The sequence below is a fragment of the Tachypleus tridentatus genome, chromosome 1 (genome assembly GCF_004210375.1).
Source record: "Tachypleus tridentatus isolate NWPU-2018 chromosome 1, ASM421037v1, whole genome shotgun sequence".
NCBI classification, from domain to species: domain Eukaryota; kingdom Metazoa; phylum Arthropoda; class Merostomata; order Xiphosura; family Limulidae; genus Tachypleus; species Tachypleus tridentatus.
Window position 1 is genome coordinate 174,242,913 of NC_134825.1, and position 22,632 is coordinate 174,265,544.

The 22,632-nt window shown below is 30.6% G+C and overlaps 1 protein-coding gene across 4 annotated transcripts; it reads left to right on the plus strand.

Annotated features, from left to right (window-relative positions):
- The first annotated feature begins 2,336 nt into the window (after positions 1 to 2,336).
- LOC143230497 (uncharacterized) lies at positions 2,337 to 21,419 on the plus strand. 4 transcript variants are annotated; one of them, XM_076464182.1, is made up of 5 exons: positions 2,337 to 2,758; positions 6,734 to 6,864; positions 11,033 to 11,139; positions 13,535 to 13,718; positions 16,278 to 21,419. In XM_076464182.1, exons 2-5 carry the CDS (start codon positions 6,837 to 6,839, stop codon positions 17,387 to 17,389), a joined length of 1,431 nt encoding a protein of 476 aa, XP_076320297.1. In that variant the 5' UTR covers positions 2,337 to 2,758; positions 6,734 to 6,836; the 3' UTR covers positions 17,390 to 21,419. The 4 variants fall into 4 exon arrangements, with proteins under 4 accessions (XP_076320297.1, XP_076320291.1, XP_076320310.1 ...); XM_076464176.1 differs by having other exon boundaries at positions 2,339 to 2,758; positions 6,730 to 6,864; XM_076464195.1 differs by lacking the exon at positions 2,337 to 2,758 and adding an exon at positions 2,792 to 2,976 and having other exon boundaries at positions 6,730 to 6,864.
- The last annotated feature ends 1,213 nt before the right edge of the window (positions 21,420 to 22,632 follow it).

The window sequence follows — 22,632 nt, forward strand, 5'->3', positions numbered from 1 at the left end:
ATTAACGACTTGACCTGTACTAAGTTCAATAAAAACAACCTTAAAACCGTAGAAAATCACGTAAATGAAAACCCATTACCATATACACCAAGATTCCCAGTTAATAGCCTAAACATTCAATAGTAATAACGACATCTTAAACCATAAGGCCACCAAAGCTTGTAAAAACTTGTAACATAACCTTGAAAAAAAGACAGCCCCTGGTCACGATGGAATTGGGGAATATCATTCTCAAAAATGAATTTGACGCTTCACTCAATCATTTAGTCAATCTTTCAAACCTTTCTGTTGCAACTGTATACCTTCTTGACGTGTGGAAAAAGGCAATCGTAACAGTTACGTTGAACTAACTTTGAGAACTTCAGACCTAACAGTCTATAAAGTTGTTGAGGCAGACCAGTTGAAAGAGTTATCGCAAAAACACAAATATTTTTGCGAAGAAAATAACCTGCTCTCCAATATACAGAACTCCTCCAGGAAAAACAAACAGACCACAGATCATTTAACCCGACTCACAACAGAAACAGTGTTTAAACCATTCGATAATAATCGAGCCACAGTAGGTGTCTTTCTTGATGTACGTACAACTTTGGATAGCGTATGGCACAGTGCAATGAGATACAGACTTCAATCCATGAACATAAACAGCGCCATTATAGATGGATTTCAAATTTTCTAACTAATCGCATTACGATAATTAAAGCCAATAACAAACTTTCCAAAACAATAAATATCACAGCAGAAGTTCCACAGGGATCAGTTCTCTCGCCACTTATTTACATTATGTTCCTTAACAACATTCCTTTTCCTCATCTGACCTATATACATTTTTCTCAATGTAGCGACAACATTGCTGTTTGGAGCGTCTCAAAAAATCCACTAAGAAAGCACTTAATGTTACTAGTAAATGGTGCAACGATTGGTGGACCATTCTAAACCCCACAAAACCCAGATAATTATTTTCCATAGAAGTGTAAACAAACACTTGAAAAATTCGAAACAAAAGTGAAACTAAAATCATAAACATCGAAATAAACCTACTCTCCAAAACCAATTTCTTTAAATTACTTTTAACAAATGACTCATATGAGCAGAGTATTTCAAAAAAACACATAAAACTATTAATAAGTATATTAATCAACTTCAACAAATTACAGGGTCAAACAACGGATGCAAAGTTAGTAGCATTTTACATATCTACAATGCTTTTATTCGTCCAATAACCGAATATGGATATCAAGTCACTATTTGCATGTCATCTATCGTGTTTTAAGAGTATGTGTTTTCTTATAGCAAAACCACATCGGGCTATCTGCTGAGTCCACCTAGGGGAATCGAATCTCTGATTTTAGCACTGTACTACTTACCACTGTACTAGCGGGGGAAGGCGTATTGTAAGACTATTCTGAGGTTCCTAAAATTCACTCCGGTAACTAACTTACAAAAAAACTTACCTTTTCCAAAATATAGGCTAAACCCACTAGCTAAAATGTACTAGAAACTAGCAGAAACAAGAAATAGTCTCACCTCTGCCCTTCACACCATATCATGTGCACAACACAAAACAATATCACCAGACAACATGTAATGCACCCGAGCACAGACAACATGACACTATTTTTCAAAGGTAAGGACAGATTAATAATGTTATGTTTTTGCTTTATAGATATTGCACAAGAGAATTAGATTATTCGGCGCCTGTTCTGTAAAAGTGGGTTTTCCTGGGGTACTCCTGTTTACCTTTCACATCAAAATGTTTAACTTAGGATTTATAGACCCCAGCCGCCCTGAAACAGAATTGTTCAAACCTTTATACTTAGATTTACTTTCTTTTCTCTTTCATCAATATATAAAAAAAAAATACTTGATGTTATTCATCCTTCTTCTGTGTACAGGTAAGAATATGAGTGTGTGTGTGTGTGGTATATATTTATATATATGTATACATATTTATAAATAAATATATGCGCACACGTATGGATGTTTGGTACGCTTTCTGAACAACGTCCACCAACTGTCATCGTTTCGGCTGCACACTTCTGCAACTGGATCTGTGAAAGGAAAATCATCAAAACACATAGTAACGAAACAACTCCAGTGTTCCATGACAAGTTTATTTTGATCGCTACAAGCGGGGCGAAGAAGAAAGAAATTATTCTCGAACACCCATGTTATGATAGGACGATTCTAGTGCTCCTCCTTTAAACTGAATGCCTGCCGCGGTTTCTGGTTCTGTTTGTCCTCCTATCACACTTTTTCAAATAGCTCGACCACGTTTGGCATGCATCCTTAAGCTCCAATGGCAGGTCACCGTTCGGATTTGACTCCCTTTGCGTTAATTTGCTGTATTCTTAATAGAGTATAGTTATGCTCTGTATAAACTTGATTTTTTACCTGCTATATGTTGTTTATAATAATTTTCTCAATTTTTTCTCAATTTGCTCATAGATTTAATTTCCTCTCGACGGACATAGCAGATAGCGAAATGTGGCCTTGCAATATAACGAAACAAACACACACGCATGCTCATAGATATATATGGACGATTTTTTTTTTTATTAAGCTAGATAAAGACTAGGTGTTATTTTGTTTTTGACTGTCAAATCTTAGTGTTACCATAGGATGTTTGTTAATATTAGGCCTAAATCTCCCTACTGTTAGAAACAAGTAATAAAAAATTAAAATTGAAAGTTTTCACAAGTTAATGAATGAGTTTACATTGTTTTAGAATTCACACTTCGTGTATGCGGATATAAAAGTAAGACATTTTTTACTTTATTGTGAAACGTCATACATTATTAAAACCACCAGCTGTGAAAATTGAAACATTGAAAGTTGAATTCTTCGTTACTAGCTTAAATGTTAAAAGTAAACAGAGCAAAGTAACCCTAATATTTTTTAAATACAGTGAAATTCAAAAAACAAGCAAACATACACCAACATACTCAGAGTTATGAAATTAGAAGTTCGAAAACGGTAGGAAAAAAGATATGATTATAAATATAACTAAATCATAAAGTTTACAGTAAAGGAATGGTATAAAATATCTTACTTGGCAAATTGTGGAGTACTCTTTATATTTGTTTTAGAAAAGATAAAGTAGACTGATTAATGTATATTTTTTTACGATTTTTTGGGACGATACACGTAAGGTTTGCAGTTTTAATACTAATACTACCAGAACTAGGAAAAAAAAAAGAGCTAATTTACTTTTAAAAGAGGTTTCATATGCAGGTAAAATTAGAATGGCTATGAATTAGTGTGTAAAAACTTAATTTAAGATATGTTAAACAGATGTACGATAGTATTGGTAGTAGTGTTAGTATTAATAATAATGTTAAGTCTTAAATGTCATGATTAAGTTTGTAACTTATTTTATATATATATATATATATATATAGACTGGTAGTGTGATATTTGGTTAGTTCTGACCTCTATGTCGAAAATGCTGTAGTACTACCGTGTTTCTCCGATAATAAGACCTATCCATAAAATAAGACCTAGTGTGATTTTTGGGGAAAGTTTTAATATAAGCCCTACCCTTAAAATAAGCCCTAGTTAAGAGTGGCAGGAAGAGGAAAGAAATAAAAAAAATATTAATTTATTAATTAGTTTAATAGTTAATTAGTTTGTTTAAGTATTAATCAGTTAGTTTAATAGTTTAATAATAGTTTATTTTAAATGGTTAGTTTAATAGTTTTACTTTGCAACTTCATTTTTTTAATATATCAAAATAAGACATCCCCCGAAAATAAGCCCTAGTGTCATATTTTGAAGTGAAAGTTAATATAAGCCCTGTCTTATTTTCGGAGAAACATGGTAGTAGCATTTTATAATACTAAATTATGTATAGTCCATTCAGGCTTCATCAATAAATAATTTTTTTTAAAATATACACTTTTCAGGTTATACAATTAAGATGTTAAGAGCACCTGTGTGGTATTTGAGGTGCAAGTGGTGGGTTTTGTTTGAAAGCTTTACATTAATATTTAGCTTTGAGTGAAGATATGTAATTTATTTACATGTTGAAAATATAATTAGATGCTTTCCTAATTAGAGTTTCCAAAGCTGAGAAAGAGAAATGTAAATGTTAAGAAATGGTATTAAGGCTTAGAAAGGAAGTTGGACTGTGAAGTGTGATGATTGCTTAGAAAGGAAAATGACTAGATAGAAGTTTTGAAAATAATGATTTATGTATAATGAGCATGTTTAATTAAGCAACATGTTTCAACCACTAGCTGGTGAAGAATGGTAGCTGGAGCAGAGAAGATAAGTGGTTATAATGGGATGTAATGATAGAGCCAAGTGTAAATAAGTTGTAATTGCAGGTGATGTAGGCTTTTCAGTGATGTCATAAGCATCTTAGTGGATATGATATGGTATCATCTTGGATTACAAACAGTTTTCTAATGTGGTGGATAGAACATGAGAAATCTTTAAGGATACTAGCAAACAACCATAGTTTGACATGTTAGATGCTGAATAAAAGCCAGTATTTCTCAAAATACTAATTTCATAAAATTGACCTGTTCAACATTCATAAGACTAAACTTATAATGTAAAGTCATTATCAGATATAAGAACCATAAATGTGGTATATCTGACATATATTACAAGTTTCTACATTATAGAAGAACTGAGAGCCTAAAAAGTATAGAGACCTGGTTGCTAGATAGGTTTGAGATGTTTCAACTTTGGTAATTAATGACCATTTTGTGGTGAAATCACAGTGTAGAACTTCTTAATTCATGTTCATTTAAAAAGAAAAATGAGGTAAAATAAACACACATAAAACTTGTTCTTGCAAGGTATAATAATGATATTATTAATTGTTGGAAAAAGTTGAGAGCAGAGCTATTAGTATGATACTTGGAATGGATAGGTACTCATATAAGGGCAGGTTATGATCTCTGAAACTATTTTCTTATTTAAAAAAAAAGGAACAGTTGGAGAAATTTGATTAGGGTGATAAAGATTATTAGGGAAGTTGATAGTTGTAATGTATTATGTTTATTTTATACTTACTGGTGATGACAAAGGGATAATTTTGCATTCTGACATGTTAGGAGTTGTGTTTAATGTTGTTTAACTTTTCTATTGTGGCAGTTGGTGGTTTGAGTGGATTGCCTTCAGTTGCTGTGAATATAGTAAATTTGAGTGTTTAATGGAAAACTTTAAATAATAAAATAAGCAGGGCTATATTTAAGACTAAGTGGATAGGACATTTTATATCAATAAAAGGACTCTTGTTATCAGATTTACTGATGTTATGGTCAGAGGTAAAAGTTACATATGGTGTGTAATTTTTTTCTATTAGTTCAACAGTTTTCATCTAATTAGATTTAAGTATATGAATTTATTGTGGTGTGATACAGTTAACTATTTAACCCAGTTCATATAATTAATTAATTACATACAAGCAATGATTAGTGCCATATAAAGTAATCAGTGAATTGAAATTACAATTACATTGATTAATGTAATGAAACTAATCAAAATTATTCTTTGTGGTAATTACTGTTTTTAATTAATTCAAGGTTGTTTGACTTAGTGTTTCCAACGATTACTGTTTTCTGTTATTTCAACTATCCATATCTCATATGACAATTACTGATTAATTCAGTGTAGTTGATTAATAAGATAATTTGTTAATTCATTAGTAAATTCCAGTATTTATCTAGTTAGACTTTGAATGCAGTCACTTATGATTTCACCAGAAATGCAAGCCTCCCAAGTTTCTTAAGGTACAAGCTCTAATGATTAGGATATTTCTGGGTGTATCTTGAAGTCATTGTCAGTTTTAAGAAAATAAATAAAGCCTTTATTGATTTATTGGATGTTTATTAGTTTACACCTGCAACTCCTTCAGTTGTAATCTATGTTCTGCTACTTGTAGTAAGAACCATGTGCTAAAATGTAGTTATTTCAGAACCATAATAATTTCTTACAGTTTTGTTTTTCAGTTGATAATTTGCTGTTTAATTGCTACCATCCTTCTAGTTTATTAGTTCATGGTGAGGGATAACTGTGTACACATATCACTTATCTTTATGTGAAGCTAAAAACAAAACTGTTCGTTCAGTTTTGAGTTCATTTTCAACATTCATATTTAAAACAATGTTAATTTTTATGCCAAAAGTAAGGTTTAACACAGTAAGTCAGGGATTTTTTTGTATTGTAGTTTTACTGGTGATATAAATAATGATGTTAATATTTTTATATAGTAATGAATATCAAATTTACTAAACAATTAATCAAAGAGTGTGTTGGGTTTTAAGTTTTTTTTTAAACATTGAATATTCTTATTTCTTACATCTTTTGATTTATTCTTTAGGCATTAAAATAAATGCATTCTCATTATATCACTCAGTGGCAATTAATACCCTATACTGATATCATACAATTACTGATAGTAATTACATAATTTGGAAAAGTTTTTAATTACCGTTAGTTAAGCATTATCACTTTAATAAGAAAGTGTCATGACCTTTAGACTCAAAGACACATTTCTTTAAGCACCAGTCATTTGTGTTTTATTACATAACAATGAGATTATCTTCGTTATATGGTACAAGTTTAAAAATGACTTATAAAATGTGAAAATAAAAAACTTGTAATAGTTTCAATTTATAGAAGTTTGGCTAATAGCTTGCATGCTCATTAAACAAAAAGAAAATCCATAGTTTTTATTTATATCATACAAGTTCTGATTCACGTGTTTTTTCATAGTCAGACTGCAAGATTCACAGTGTGATAATGCACTTAAGGAACAAGTATTGAAGAATGAAAGTGTAACTCTTTGATGAAGAGTACAATGGAAGTCGAGTTACTGAGAAATGGAAGCTGAAAAGTTATCACTTTGTAGTAAGTTTACATTTTTAAGTTTAAAATTGTTGTTTTCTTTGGTCAATATTTTTGTCCTCATCAGTGTTTTTTTATATTTTTCTTCCCATTACAATTCCTAACTGTATTGCTGATAAACATTCCCTTAGATATTTATTAGCCATTGGATCTAAAAAAAACAGAATTCATTGACACACCTCAACATGTTAATCAATATTGAAGCATTATTTTCTCCATATATAACAAGTTGAAGGTTGAAAGATATACAAGTCCTAATAAAAAAAAACTGTTTAGTGTTTATGTAGTTGGAGAGGTAGTCCAGTAGCTAATTAAAATGGAACATAGTTTAGAGAAAACATGAATGAGTGTAGTTTAATTTCCTATGGTGAAACATATTTGAGCAAGTAAGGAGAAACAAACAGTTAATGCCAGGTACACGTTTATGAAGACACTGTGAGTTCAAGGGGATAAAACTGTCTGAAAAATTGAAAATTTTATAAATGTGAAAACTAATGCATTGAAATTTGAAAGTGATGAATGAAACTTAACATTGCCATTATGACAGTACATAATACCTTCTTGCATACAATAATTTTAGTAAATAATCAGAATATTTATATTTCACTACCTGTATCATTAAAGACTCCAGGAGTGACAAACAAAATATCTACTTGGGCTGAAATCTGCATTACTTAATTATTTTCTGTTTGTTAGAGTGTTTCTTTTAATGATCAGTGTAAATGAATATTTGATTATATTAACATTTGAGATGAAAATATTTGTATTTGGAACATTTAACACTAATGGAGTTGGCTATTTCCAGGGTTACGTGAACAAAATTTTCTTCCAAGTGAAAAAAATGTCAGTCATTGCTAATGCTATTAAACCAAGATATGCACCTGTCTTGTTGGTTATAGTATGATTCATAAACCATTTTGTAAACATTTACCTTAATTTAAACTACAGATTAGTCTTCTGAATTTTGTTATACTGTGTGCAAGCCAACAGACTAGGTGTTATAAGTATATGTTTTAATGTTATAGGAGTATCTTCAGTATAGTTCTCTACAGAGAGTCATACTGTTTTACTATTGTTTCTTTTCTTTCAAAGAACTTTCTGTTGACTTACTTGAAACTTGGTAGGGTTATATCTTGGTCCAGTATGCCCCAAAACCTTTTTCATTTAGTTCTTTTCAAGGATTTTATGGGGTCTTATGTCAAACCCAAATATGTATATTTTGGTCTACTGTGTGGTTGTACTTACTGTAGTCATCCAGGTGATAGTTGGCACAAATAGGAATATGTTATTTCAAGTGAGCAGAACTCAAACTGTTATAATATATTTACTAGAGCTTGGTGTCTGAAAAGGTGTAATTGATCACACATGTGATAACATTGAACCAATTTGTGTGTCCAGTTATTACCATCTCTGATTATTCCAACAATTAATTTAAGTTCAGAATGTATTCATTGGCATGAAGATAATCACCAAATTGAAATAAGGGTTTCTGATAGTTACTGTTTTAAATTATTCCAACAAATAATTTAAGTTCAGAATGTATTGATTGGCATGAAGATAATCACCAAATTGAAATAAGGGTTTCTGATAGTTACTGTTTTAAATTATTCCAACAAATAATCAGAATACTGCTAGCAAACTTGCTTGCTCTTTCTTTATTATAGCAAAGCTACAAAGACTATTTGCTGCTGTTACTATTGTGTAATTGCTGACTACGGGAAAGACACCTGGCTGCTAGTACCTGCTACTGACCATGAATGGAGAAACACAGTACTAACTGATTAATGGAACCACTAATATTATAAGTGCTTGGCTCTGTTCCAAAGTTGCTGAGATAATTACTCACCTGCCATCCTTCATGATGTAAATGTAACTAAAGCAGTTTAAATGTTAGGCATGCTTCTATCACCTTCAGTGGTCAGTTTTAATTGTTTTTTTTATTCCTTTTCAAGCAACCTTCTTCCTACATTTATGCCCTCATTATACGTCATTGTTTCACACTCATGGTACTGACTTTTTGAGGAACACATTTCTCCACACAGACATTATTCATCGTTTTAGACTCAGCTTACATAAGCTCAATCAATTCAACTGACCATGTGACCTCTTTGTAGTTGTTTAAATACTTTTTAGATTTAGTATTTCTAACTTTCAATGTAGGGTGTATATTTTCACAAAATTTGTCAGTCTTTCAGTTAACATTACGAGTCTTTTACATAAAAAGAATTTATCTTTTTTGCTCTTAGTAACACACAAGTTTACTTTTTTATACTAATGTACAGAATACTTTTTAATTAATTACATAATATACCAAAGAACACAGACTAATAACATAAGCTCCACATTGACTAAGTGATTTACAATTTCTATGGAGGGATTATTAGTTAGACATGTCTCAAAAGTCAGTAGAATAAAAAATTAAGTATAAATAGATGTTTTATACCATTTAGAATAAATAATAGTGATTTTCTTTTATAATTTGCTGTAATTCTATTAAGAAAAAGGGGAGATTTATATTAATTTAGTGTTTTTTTATGGTAGTTATGAGGGCAGTTAGACTGACCAATCTTATAGAGTTAAGGTAGAGAAAATATTAGATACAAAATAAAATTTTACTGTAAAAACATTTGAAATTTATTGAGTAGGTTTTAGAAATTATGCAAATGAAACATGGCATTTTCAAGTAAAGAAAAGTATTTTTAATCTTAATATGAAAATCACTTTGTACTTGGTACAGTTAATACTTTCACTCTGTATATTTGCAGAGACATTTTTAATGAAATTACTTCATTAAAAGTTCAGAGTTTAAACCGATAATTTTTATTGAAAGCATGTGGAATTTTATGGACTTACATGGAACATGTTAAAAGTTATAGTATTAAAACTATGGTGTTTTTCTGTTATACCCTCCATGATTTTAATAACTTTTCATCTATTCCTTTGCATTTTTAGTGACTTAAATTAAACATACAAATATGTATTTTATTTATGTAGTAAGTGTTTATATTAAATTTTAAAAAAAATATTAATAAGCATTATATTTATATAGTAAAAGCTTACCATTTGTTTGGTTTTATCAGAACAGTACCAAAACTGTAAAGGCCAATTTGAGGTCACAAACTTGACCAGTTTGACTGAGCCTGTAGCAAGAGAGTTAATATGTACTTGCATGTGTACACACACATACTGGAATGGTTTGTTATATTGATGAACTCTCTGGGCTCATAGTTGAAAGGTTGAAGGTTTCAAGTCTTGCTTGCTCCTTGTCATGTCCTTGAACAAGACACTTTAAATGCAGCAGGTCAGCCATTGATAAACTGGCATCCTTTTTTAGGAGGAACGTGGAAGAATGTTCATCTGTTTGTGCCAAGCAGTTTAAGGTGAACTATCATGTTCATCTGTTTGTGTCAAGCAGTTTAAGGTGAACTATCAGCTACTCTGTGCAGTCTAGGCATAAGGAAGGATTTCACTTGATATATATACACACAAACATGCACATTCATATATTTATGTATACAGATACCCATATTATTTTATTGTAAATAAGTTTTATCAGCTAATAAAAAATTATAAAACAAAAGGAAGGAAGGAATAAAGAAGTTTTATCAGTGTTTGATGATGTGAAGCAAACTTATGGCAGGAAGTTTTTATTAAGACTTAAGTCTGTATTCTACTGAATCTGTGTTAAGTCAAATGGCTTGTGAGTGACAGCAAATAAGAATATGCTGTATATAAACTATTCTATATCCAGTGCCATTAGGCCAGTTTTGCTTTGACAAAACAAAGTAGTAGCGGTCTAGAAGCAATATATATCATCAGATTCAGCAAATGAATTATAATTATTATCAGTCTTATTTACATAATGTACAAATAAGGTTTTTAAGGTAGGAATTAATAACAATATATTGTTATTATTTTTAACACTATTTATTATCATTGTTTTATTTCAATAAACTTGTTTTTAGAGTAATTATAGATTATCAGTGTTAACATTTCATAGTCTGATTTATATTTGAAAGTGTATTTGGCACTGATTTCCTTAAATTAATAAAACTAGAATAATGTAGAGAAATTGTGATTTTGTTTTCTAGAAAGAACTCATTATAATGTAGTAATCTACAAGCTCCAGTAAAAACTTTTTATGAAAATACTATTTGAATTATACTTCTAGTAACAGGAGAAATTACTTTCCCAGAAGAAAGATCTTCACCTTCCATCTTTGATTTCAAAGTCGCAAAGCAAGAAGAGAAGTATGGTGAATTAACAGAGAAAATCGAGGTATTTTGTAGTTTAAAACTTGAGAGAAACAGCTTCATATTTTAAATCAAATATTTTAGCTAGAATACCATTCTGAATTTTTAAAGGAAAATGTTTTATAGTCTTATGTAATGTTTCGTGTAGATTCCCCTTGTCAGGCAGTAAGAATTGTAACTCTCAACAACATTTCCCAAATGTTGTTGTTATAGCATTAATGTCCACACATTTACTTAAATTTTGATATTTAAATAGCAGTAAAGATTCTATAGTTGGAATGGATACAAATTTCACAGTTGTTTCAATAATTTCTTTATTTAATGTTGTTATATGATGAAGATAGGAGATAGGAGTGTATGGAAACAAAGTGATTATTATTCTGTCAGTGTTGTTCTGAGATCCGTAAAATATTCCTCTGTTTGTCATATCTTCATGAAAATTCTTCAGTTTTCTCTATTTTCATGTTTCTGTATTTTTGATCCAAACTTCTGTTGGAAGCATTAAGTTGATCTTGATCCAAAATATTGGCAAAATTTCACTCTTCAATACTTATCAAAGATAATGGTGAAGATAATGGTGTTGCCATATTGGAAAGTAAGGTTCACTAGTAAATCTACAGAATCAAATAAAAGTATGTTTTACTAAATATGAAATATGTTAAATTTGATTGTAAACATGAAATGGAACTTTCTGTTCAATAATAAAAAATAGAAAGGCTGATATGAAAAGAAGTACTTTCATATCTAAGTACTTTTGAAAGTTGTGCAACAGTTTATAAAATAGTTTAAGTATGAAATCAAACTTGATGATGAAACCAGATGCTGTTTAGAAAGTGAATACAGTTTCATGTAGGTTGGTGAAGTATTTTCACTGTGAAAACAAAAATAAATGTCTGGTTTTTATTTATTGTCACATCGTGTTTAAAGTTGTTGGTTTTGTATTTGTGTTAACATTATGGTCTGTGCCGAGGTGTTTGAAATGCTTTAAACTTCTCACATGTATGTGTTTTTAGTATTTTATGACTTTTACATTTTTGAGTGTAAATTATAGAGTTCAGATTCATATGGTGAGAAGAGTTAGTTGTTTTTATTTTCATAAAAAATCAATATATTGTTGTTGAATAGTGAGGTAAGTTATTTCTCCAAAAAGGGCTTGAAGGCCACTTGGAGGGGTCACATGTTGTAACCACTTGCATCATTATATAATAGGGTACTGTCTGTCTGTTAGCCAGTAGGCATTAAGAATATGTCATATCAGGGACACTTAACATTGCAATTCATACTGTCATGGTGTCAGTAAAAATGTGTGCATGTCATGAATCAAGATTTATGCACTCTGTAGGTTACAACACAGCATGATGTATGCACTCTGTAGGTTACAACACAGCATGATGTATGCACTCTGTAGGTTACAACACAGCATGATGTATGCAAGAGGTTACAACACAGCATGATGCACCTGTAGGTTACAACACAGCATGATGTAGGTTACAACACAGCATGATGTATGCACTCTGTAGGTTACAACACAGCATGATGTATGCACTCTGTAGGTTACAACACAGCATGATGTATGCACTCTGTAGGTTACAACACAGCATGATGTATGCACTCTGTAGGTTACAACACAGCATGATGTATGCACTCTGTAGGTTACAACACAGCATGATGTATGCACTCTGTAGGTTACAACACAACATGATGTATGCACTCTGTAGGTTACAACACAGCATGATGTATGCACTCTGTAGGTTACAACACAGCATGATGTATGCACTCTGTAGGTTACAACACAGCATGATGTATGCACAAGAACTAGAAGTGTTTGTTATACTCTTAATTCTGGTTTTATCTATTCTTGAAAAACAATATTTACAAGGACTGTGCAGAAGTACATTTAATGTATTCCATACTTCCTCTGTATATGATTGGTTTTTGCAAGAGAAGAATGGCACAGTTTGATTGTTTGGGTTTTTATTGGCATATTTAGTGAATACCCGACCTGTGAGATAGGGTTTCAAAGTACATTTCACAACAATCTGTATATACTGATTAAATATTGCAGCAGATGTAAGGAGTTGTATTTTAACTTAATAATTTTAGAAATAAGATGTGGGTTAAATAGATATTAAAAAATAATTAATACAGTCATTAATGTTATATTTTTTATACTTTTCAAGCAAAATAGAATCAAAAGGAAGGACTGAGTCAAAAACAGCAAATCCGTACATCTGACTAGTGACACCTTCCAGCACTGATATTACTGGTAGTTTCAGTTTTAAAAAGTTATAGCAAAGGTGATATTGTCTAATTTATAATGTTTTGTATCAGCCTTAAGGGAATACTCTTTTTTGTTTTTTTACTTTATTGACAGTACAAATCATTGTTTGCTATCAGTATCAACTATTTTTTTATTTAAGGATACAACTGTCAAGATAAATTCCAAGCAAACTGATGATTCACCACAAAGTGGAATTATATCCAGATTCAGTGAGAGTGATAATGAAATTCAAGATTTTTCAAAACATGGTGTTGTGGGTGTGAAAACTGAACCAGAAGCAGGACAGTTACAACAGATTAATTCTGAATCAAAAGTTTTATCAGGTGAGATTAGTGGCAGTTTTACTTCAAGTTAAATGTTCTAATCATGCATGATTTTAAGAAGTGTGTCATCCAGAATCTGTGTAGATTTATACTAGTTTTGTTTTATGATGCCCTCTAGAGGAATTATTTTGGTAAAATCTGATACCACATTGTCAGATTACTCAGGAAAACAAATTACTTAATTTATTTTTAACTTAAAAGGAGGAGCATTAGTGATAATCCACCTACACACTTGCATTAAACTTCCATTTAGTGTTGATAATCCATAATCTTTGATGTATATATTTATGCATGTAAAATTAGGCCTTGGTTAAAAATTTTAATCCACTCCTGGACCATCATTCTCTGAGGTCATAATCTAAAATGCACATTTTTTATGTAGTTTATTATTCTATTCAGATTCATTGTGTGGTATGTCTCTGCCATTTCACATGACTTTATCTTCTGGTGACTTTATAAGAACGGTTGCCATGTTGATTCAGAATGGCAGGTAAACAGTGTCATCACTTATAAATCTGTCTCAATGAACAGAGTGCAACCAGTTGTCTTTCAGTGCTCGTATATCCTGTAGTATAAATGAAAATGACGGATGTTTGTGAAATGTAGAAATGTGTATCAGAATTTTAAAACAATTCTCTCAATTTGTATTTTATTTTATCTACCTTTAAAATACAATTATTCTGCTTGACTGTGGTTCTTGGATGAAAATTGCACCATTGAAATAAATAAGTTACAGAATATAAACTTGCAGTCATTAAAAAACTTTGTTTTAAAATTTATGTAATAAGAAAAATGTACTTAATTATATTGTTAAAAAAATCGTAAAATTACAAATTTTCAGTTAATTTAAGTGTGCTTCAAACTAAAATATTAGTATGTTTAATATTTTCTGTGTATGATGTGTCACTTATAACTCCCTAAGATGAAAGTGAAAATAGTTTTTAACAAAATTATATTAAACTAATTTGAAACTTGTATCATTTGTTTGTCACTGTTACTTTATATTTAACCAGGCTAAAGTTTAATTACTCAGTTCCAGTTTCTTTGTGGATCTCTGCTGAACAGGAACCCAAACTAAATGCAAAAACAGCCTAACAAACAGTGGTCTTGCCAGGGAAATGAAACCAGGCTGTAACTGCATTCAACTTTGCTTGCTTAAGTAATTCGAATGGGCACAAAAAAACGAGGAAAATTAATGTAAAAAGACAAAAATATGAATGAGTTTAAAATTTATTACATATCTGCTTATCTTTAATAAATACTGTTGTAAGGCAATAAAAAATGTTTCGATACTAAATAAAGCTTTTGACATATTCTGTTTGGAAATGAGTAAAAAATGTTATTTACAAAGAATAAGAGACTAATAAAGCAGTTGAATAAGTAAAATTACTTTTTAAATAGACTATATTATAGGAAACACAGAGGGGTAAGAAAAAGTGATTTCCAAGGAATAAGTGAATGCATTAAAGATACAAGTTTAAGATTGTAAGTAACACCATTGGGAGGTGATAATGGTGAATAATAGAAATGAAGTAACTAATCACAAATATTTTTAAAGCCTAATGTCTGTAGTGTTAATAAGAATTTTCTTACTTCTAGAAGAATTGTGATTGAGATAAAATAATGGTAATGTGGAATACAGTGGTGTATTAATGTTCACCAGCACTTTAGCCTAGTAGGCTTACAGTTTCAGATGTGCTCCTTACTTGAGTGACTAACCAGAAAACTTATCCACCAACACAGAAAGAACAATAATTTAAAATACAAAAAATGGATGGATATTTTTGTTATTATTATTATATTGACATCTTTATTCCTAAGATGCACCCTCTCAAATTGTTCCACTCTAGGTTCAAGCCTGTTGGTTAATATGTCCCATGTGGAATATCATATATTCGCACCTCTTTGATTTTTAATGAAATGTATAGTGTAAATACAGCAAAACTTATAACAGTTACTTAAGTTTTCTGTTAAAGCCAAGTGACTATAAACAGTCAAAGTAGAAGACAGTTTTATTTGACTGTTTTCATAATATTATACATCTCTTGTATTGAGTTAGAGCAACAGAAGGAATGTTTTTGTTCAGTTTTACATCAGACTTTATTAGAATTGTTTATTAAATGGCTAATAATAATAACAGATTGTTATAAATATGCAAACATTGTTGAAGCTTTTGTTTTGTAATAATTGTATGGTTTGTTTATGTTTTATTATTTACATACATTCCAAGACTTTGATGTCTTATACGACGCACGTTTCTTTCAGTTAGTGTTATAAATATTCCTGCTGATAGATGACTTGTACTACAAAGCATGATTATTTCACTTAGGCCTATAGATATTTCAAAGAAATGTCCTGACAATATTATTCCATGCTTTGTATATTTAGGTTTAAATATTCTTGGATAGATTTATTGAAAAAGTATATATACCTTTAAAATTCCATTTTGTTTTACAGTTTATTCTATTAGAGCAATTACTTATAGCTGTTTATGATCTTAGTTAATTAACATAAGTTCACTAATTATCATATTTGTATGAATCCATCTTTTGATTATAGATCGAAAGGCATGCTTAAATAACTGCTGTGGAAAGCAGTTTTCTGTTTGTCATCTTTTTACGAAAACAAAATGGAAATCATTGAAATCAAGCAGTGGTGACATACTTGGTGAAACATTGTCAAGAGGAAATAAGAAAAACAAAAGTAAAACACATCACACTGGAGATAAACTGCACAAGTGTGTAGTGTGTGGCAAAAAGTTTGGAAGAAACAGTGGCTTAAAAAAACATGAGAGGATACACACCAAGGAAAAACTATATAGGTGTGTAATGTGTGGAAAACAATGTGAAAATAATACTGACTTAAAAAAACATAAGAAAGTACACATTGATGAGAAACCATACAGTTGTTTAGTGTGCAGAAAAAGATTTCTTAGAAATAGTGAGTTAAAAATACATGAGAGGACACACACTGGAGAGAAACCGTACAGATGTGTAGTGTGTGGCAAAGAATTTGGAAGTAGTAGCTATCTCAAAATACATCAGAGGATACACACTGGGGAGAAACCATACAGTTGTATAGTGTGTGGCAAGAAATGTAGAAAAAATGGTGACCTAAAAAAACACATGAGAACACACTCTGGGGAGAAACCTTATGGGTGTCTATTGTGTGGGAAGAAATTTGGAAGCAATGGTGAGCTAAAAATTCATGAAAGGACTCATACTGGGGAGAAGCCATACAGTTGTATAGTGTGTGGCAAAGAATGTGTAACAAATAGTGATCTAAAAAAACACATGAGAACACACACTGGTGAAAAACCCTATAGTTGTGTAGTGTGTGGCAAAGAATTTGGGAGTAATAGTCATCTTAAAAGACATCAGAGGATACACACTGGTGAGAAGCCATACAGTTGTGAAGTGTGTGGCAAAGAATTTGTAACAAATAGTTATTTAAAGATACACATGAGGATACACACTGGGGAGAGACCATATAGTTGTGTGTTGTGTGGCAAAGAATTTAGAAGCAATAGTCATCTTAGCATACATCAGAGGATACACACAGGAGAAAAACCGTACAACTGTGCAGTGTGTGGCAAAGAATTTGGACGTAATAGTCATCTTAAAAGACACGAGAGAATACATAAGGGTGATAAAAATCGTAAGTTTGTTTAAAGCTTTGCAAACAACTTAAATGTGATATCTTAAAGGACAGAGGGTACTATATGGGGGTAAAACCCCAGTGTACAATGCAAAGGAAAATTGTATAAAATGTTGCAGAATAGGGAGAATTCTTGTAGTTGTGATGTCTGTTGTAGGAAGTTTTCTTTGAAAGGATTCATAGAAATATTGTGTAGATAAAGGTTTTTTTTTTTTTGTATATGTGTGTATATATGAAAATGTTGTTGAAAAATATGTAATGAAACATTACTTGGGTAGAAAAATGCAATTATAGCATTTTTAACAAAGATTATGTTAGAGTTCCTATAAAATGTGTATAGATAGCAGTAACTAACTCCCAGGTATTTCTAGATTTGTTGCTACAAGGTTAGAATAGTAAGTTAAAATAATGAAAGAAATTTATGTTTGAGATTATGGTACTATAAATTTATATTTATAAATTTATGTTTGAGATTATGGTAGTATAAATTTATATTTATAAATTTATGTTTGAGATTATGGTACTATAAATTTATATTTATAAATTTATGTTTGAGATTATGGTAGTATAAATTTATATTTAAAAATAAAGAGGAATGAATCTTACAAAAGGTTGCACTAACATTTAGCTTGACCTGTTTTGATTAAATCCTGATTCAGATCCAGGCTAAATGAGTCTCGGTACGACTGTGTGATAATATAATCAAGCATGGTCTTGTGCTAACTTAATACCATTCATGTATTATAAGTTAGGTGTTTCAGATGTAATTATTGCAAATAAGTTTAATTGAACCTGATCATGGAAAACATGCATTTTTTTTTATTGGATGTACAACATACAAATATTATACATATTGGTTTGGGATCATTTTCTTAAAGTTAAGTAATCACAATGTCTGTATGAACCAATGGATCATAATATAATCTTGTGCTAAATAATACACATTCCTATATGGTTTTACTTGTTTGTTTGCTGCCATTCCCATAATTTTAAATGAACAGTTAATGGACCATCTGTTAGTTTAGTAGGAGCTTCCATGATTATATAATGGTCACACCATGTCATTGTAAGAACAGTGTTCACCACAAATAGATGTATGCCTGTGCACTGAAGAGACGACTTAACACATTTCTACATTTTGATATACTTTGAAACTGCACTGGGTTAGCTTGTAACAGTGGTTAGAAGCCTCAGGTAGCAATGTGGATTTAAAGGAACGAAATCACCATCCTGTTTCTCCTGTCTCCAACAGATGATGATGTTACAGATTCTGGATGAGACACTTCAAATGTAACATGCTTGTAAAAAAAGCTGTTATCATATGTTCACTGAGATCAGCTGTATTTATTGCATCTAATGAGTTCATTCACAACATCTTAGTCCCCTGCTAGTACAGCAGTAAGTCTCCGGATTTACAATGCTAAAATCAGGGGTTCGATTCCCCTCGGTGGGCTCAGCAGATAGCCCTATGTGGCTTTGCTATAAAAAAACAAACAAACAGAAACACACACAACATCCATGCTTATGTCAGCCTTGTTTATTACTCTTGTTTGGTTGTACAGTAGAAGAATGTGTCTATTTTATATATCTCTAGGGCACATAGAGAAAGATGTATAATGTAACTGTATTCTATTGTAATGCCTTTCAAACACCCCACATCCTACAAAAGATGATACAGCCTTGAAACTAGTATATGTATATTAAGAAGATAAGACAATGCTGGACTCCCACATTCAACAGTGTTGGTAGACTGGAACATAGCACTTGTTAACAATTTTGTGGAGGGCAAAAACTGCTAGAAAAACACTGAGTCAACTATTCTGATAAGAATTTTGTGAGTGACCTTAACTGGCTGCATGAATCTACTTACTTATGCTTATATGGTGACACATCTATTGTATTTAATGTCAGTAGTACTGATTGTATCATATCCAGAAATGTTCTGAATATGCCTTTGTTGTGGTAGTATATTCTGACTATATCTTTGACAGTAGTTTGAATAATTCATCTTTGATCTCACTAACATAAAAAAATACCTTCCAGTCGTTTAGAATTGGTTTTGCAATTGACATAGTGATACTGTTGCCAGTTTCATACTCTTTTCTTGTTTTTGCTTTCAAATTATGTGGGACATACCTTTCAAGTATAACATCCACTGGTGATACCTTTCAAGTATAATATCCACTGGTGATACCTTTCAAGTATAACATCCACTGGTGATACCTTTCAAGTATAACATCCACTGGTGATACCTTTCAAGTATAACATCCACTGGTGATACCTTTCAAGTATAACATCCACTGGTGATACCTTTCAAGTATAACATCCACTGGTGATACCTTTCAAGTATAACATCCACTGGTGATACCTTTCAAGTATAACATCCACTGGTGATACCTTTCAAGTATAACATCCACTGGTGATACCTTTCAAGTATAACATCCACTGGTGATACCTTTCAAGTATAACATCCACTGGTGATACCTTTCAAGTATAACATCCACTGGTGATACCTTTCAAGTATAACATCCACTGGTGATACCTTTCAAGTATAACATCCACTGGTGATACCTTTCAAGTATAACATCCACTGGTGATACCTTTCAAGTATAACATCCACTGGTGATACCTTTCAAGTATAACATCCACTGGTGATACCTTTCAAGTATAACATCCACTGGTGATACCTTTCAAGTATAACATCCACTGGTGATACCTTCAAGTATAACATCCACTGGTGATGTTTGTAAATATGCTATAATTACTGACAAAAGAATGGTTTGACTTTAGTGGTCAAAGGTCTTAGAGATTCTATATTGTATAACAAGTGAATGTAAATAATAATAATACAATAGTTTGTATAAACTACACAACTCATAAACATTTACATCTGAATGTATGACTAAAACATACAAAGGTACCTAAGCAATGTAAATACAACATTCCTAACCAGACATACCATTGGACAACTAGTTTGCATTATGATATCATACAACCAAATTGAGGCTTTATATCAACTATCACTCTAAGGGTGATATCCTTGTTGAATAGTCTTTTTGGTTTCATGTTTTGTGGAGTAACTCAAAAGTTTTGGAAGCTATGTTATCTTAACACCACTTAACTGTGAGAAACCTCACACTTGTAGTTTCTCCAAATGTAAGTTGTTTGTAATGTAATGTGAAAAAATAAAAATAAATAATTACCTAAAACAACATTACCAGTAGTGAAACCATAAAGCTGGGATGTCTGTGGTGAGGACATTTTAAAACATGTACACTTAAAAGTAATTATTGTGGAGATGAGCCACATATCAGTGAAAATTTTAATAAAATATAATATGACATAGTAGGATATATAAGTAAGATTTTATCTTATAATAGGTGTCAGTGGTTGGATGAGTTGAAATCTGAAAATTATCAGAATGTTTTTACCTTTTTGTAACTTAAACATTGTATGTATTCTGCATGAATTAAAAACTGATTATTTGAAAACTGCAAACTATATATTTAATACAGATACGGTTACATCAGTCATTCTCATTTTGAGGTTCACATACAACTTTTTGTTTAAATTAAACATTTTTGAAATACAAACCCAGGCTGATTTTAAAAAGATGAAAATCTTGTAGCAAGTGCCAGTATATTTAACATAATCCATTAATAGAATATTTTGTATGGTACAGTTGAAGAACATATGGTGCAATCTTTGTTAATCTGAAGGAAAGAAAACATTAATAAGTATATACAAGTTGAGGTTGACTTTAGAAGTGGAGACAGATGTGTGTATATGTAAGCTGGAAGTACAAATTGGGTTTATTACAAATGTTTTAATATTTTTGCATACCACAAACATCAGCTCTATATACCAAAGTTTGAGAATTAGTGTTGGATGATATTTTACTATTTTTGGGAAATGTTATTGCTTTTGGTACATCTGTTTTTATTACCTAACTACGAGTGAAAATAGAAGTGTGCAAGATGTAGTTTATATATTCACTTCTTGAGCCTAGAATTCTGACAATTATATTAAATAAAATATTAATGTTTATAGGAGTTGTGGAATATGAGTTCATTGAAAAACACATATTATTTAATGTTTATAGGAGTTGTGGAATATGAGTTCATTAAAAAACACATATTATTTAATGTTTATAGGAGTTGTGGAATATGAGTTCATTAAAAACACATATTATTTAATGTTTATAGGAGTTGTGGAATATGAGTTCATTAAAAACACACATTATTTAATGTTTATAGGAGTTGTGGAATATGAGTTCATTAAAAACACATATTATTTAATGTTTATAGGAGTTGTGGAATATGAGTTCATTAAAAAACACATATTATTTAATGTTTATAGGAGTTGTGGAATATGAGTTCATTAAAAAACACATATTATTTAATGTTTATAGGAGTTGTGGAATATGAGTTCATTAAAAACACATTATTTAATGTTTATAGGAGTTGTGGAATATGAGTTCATTAAAAAACACATTATTTAATGTTTATAGGAGTTGTGGAATATGAGTTCATTAAAAACACATTATTTAATTATTATAGGAGTTGTGGAATATGAGTTCATTAAAAAACACATTATTTAATGTTTATAGGAGTTGTGGAATATGAGTTCATTAAAAAACACACATTATTTAATGTTTATAGGAGTTGTGGAATATGAGTTCATTAAAAACATATTATTTAATGTTTATAGGAGTTGTGGAATATGAGTTCATTAAAAACACATATTATTTAATCTTTATAGGAGTTGTGGAATATGAGTTCATTAAAAAACACATATTATTAAATGTTTATAGGAGTTGTGGAATATGAGTTCATTGAAAAACACATATTATTTAATGTTTATAGGAGTTGTGGAATATGAGTTCATTAAAAACACATTATTTAATGTTTATTGGAGTTGTGGAATATGAGTTCATTAAAAAACACATATTTAATGTTTATAGGAGTTGTGGAATATGAGTTAATTAAAAAACACATTATTTAATGTTTATAGGAGTTGTGGAATATGAGTTCATTAAAAAACACATATTATTTAATATTTATAGGAGTTGTGGAATATGAGTTCATTAAAAAACACACATTATTTAATGTTTATAGGAGTTGTGGAATATGAGTTCATTAAAAACACATTATTTAATGTTTATAGGAGTTGTGGAATATGAGTTCATTGAAAAACACATATTGTTTAATGTTTATAGGAGTTGTGGAATATGAGTTCATTGAAAAACACATTATTT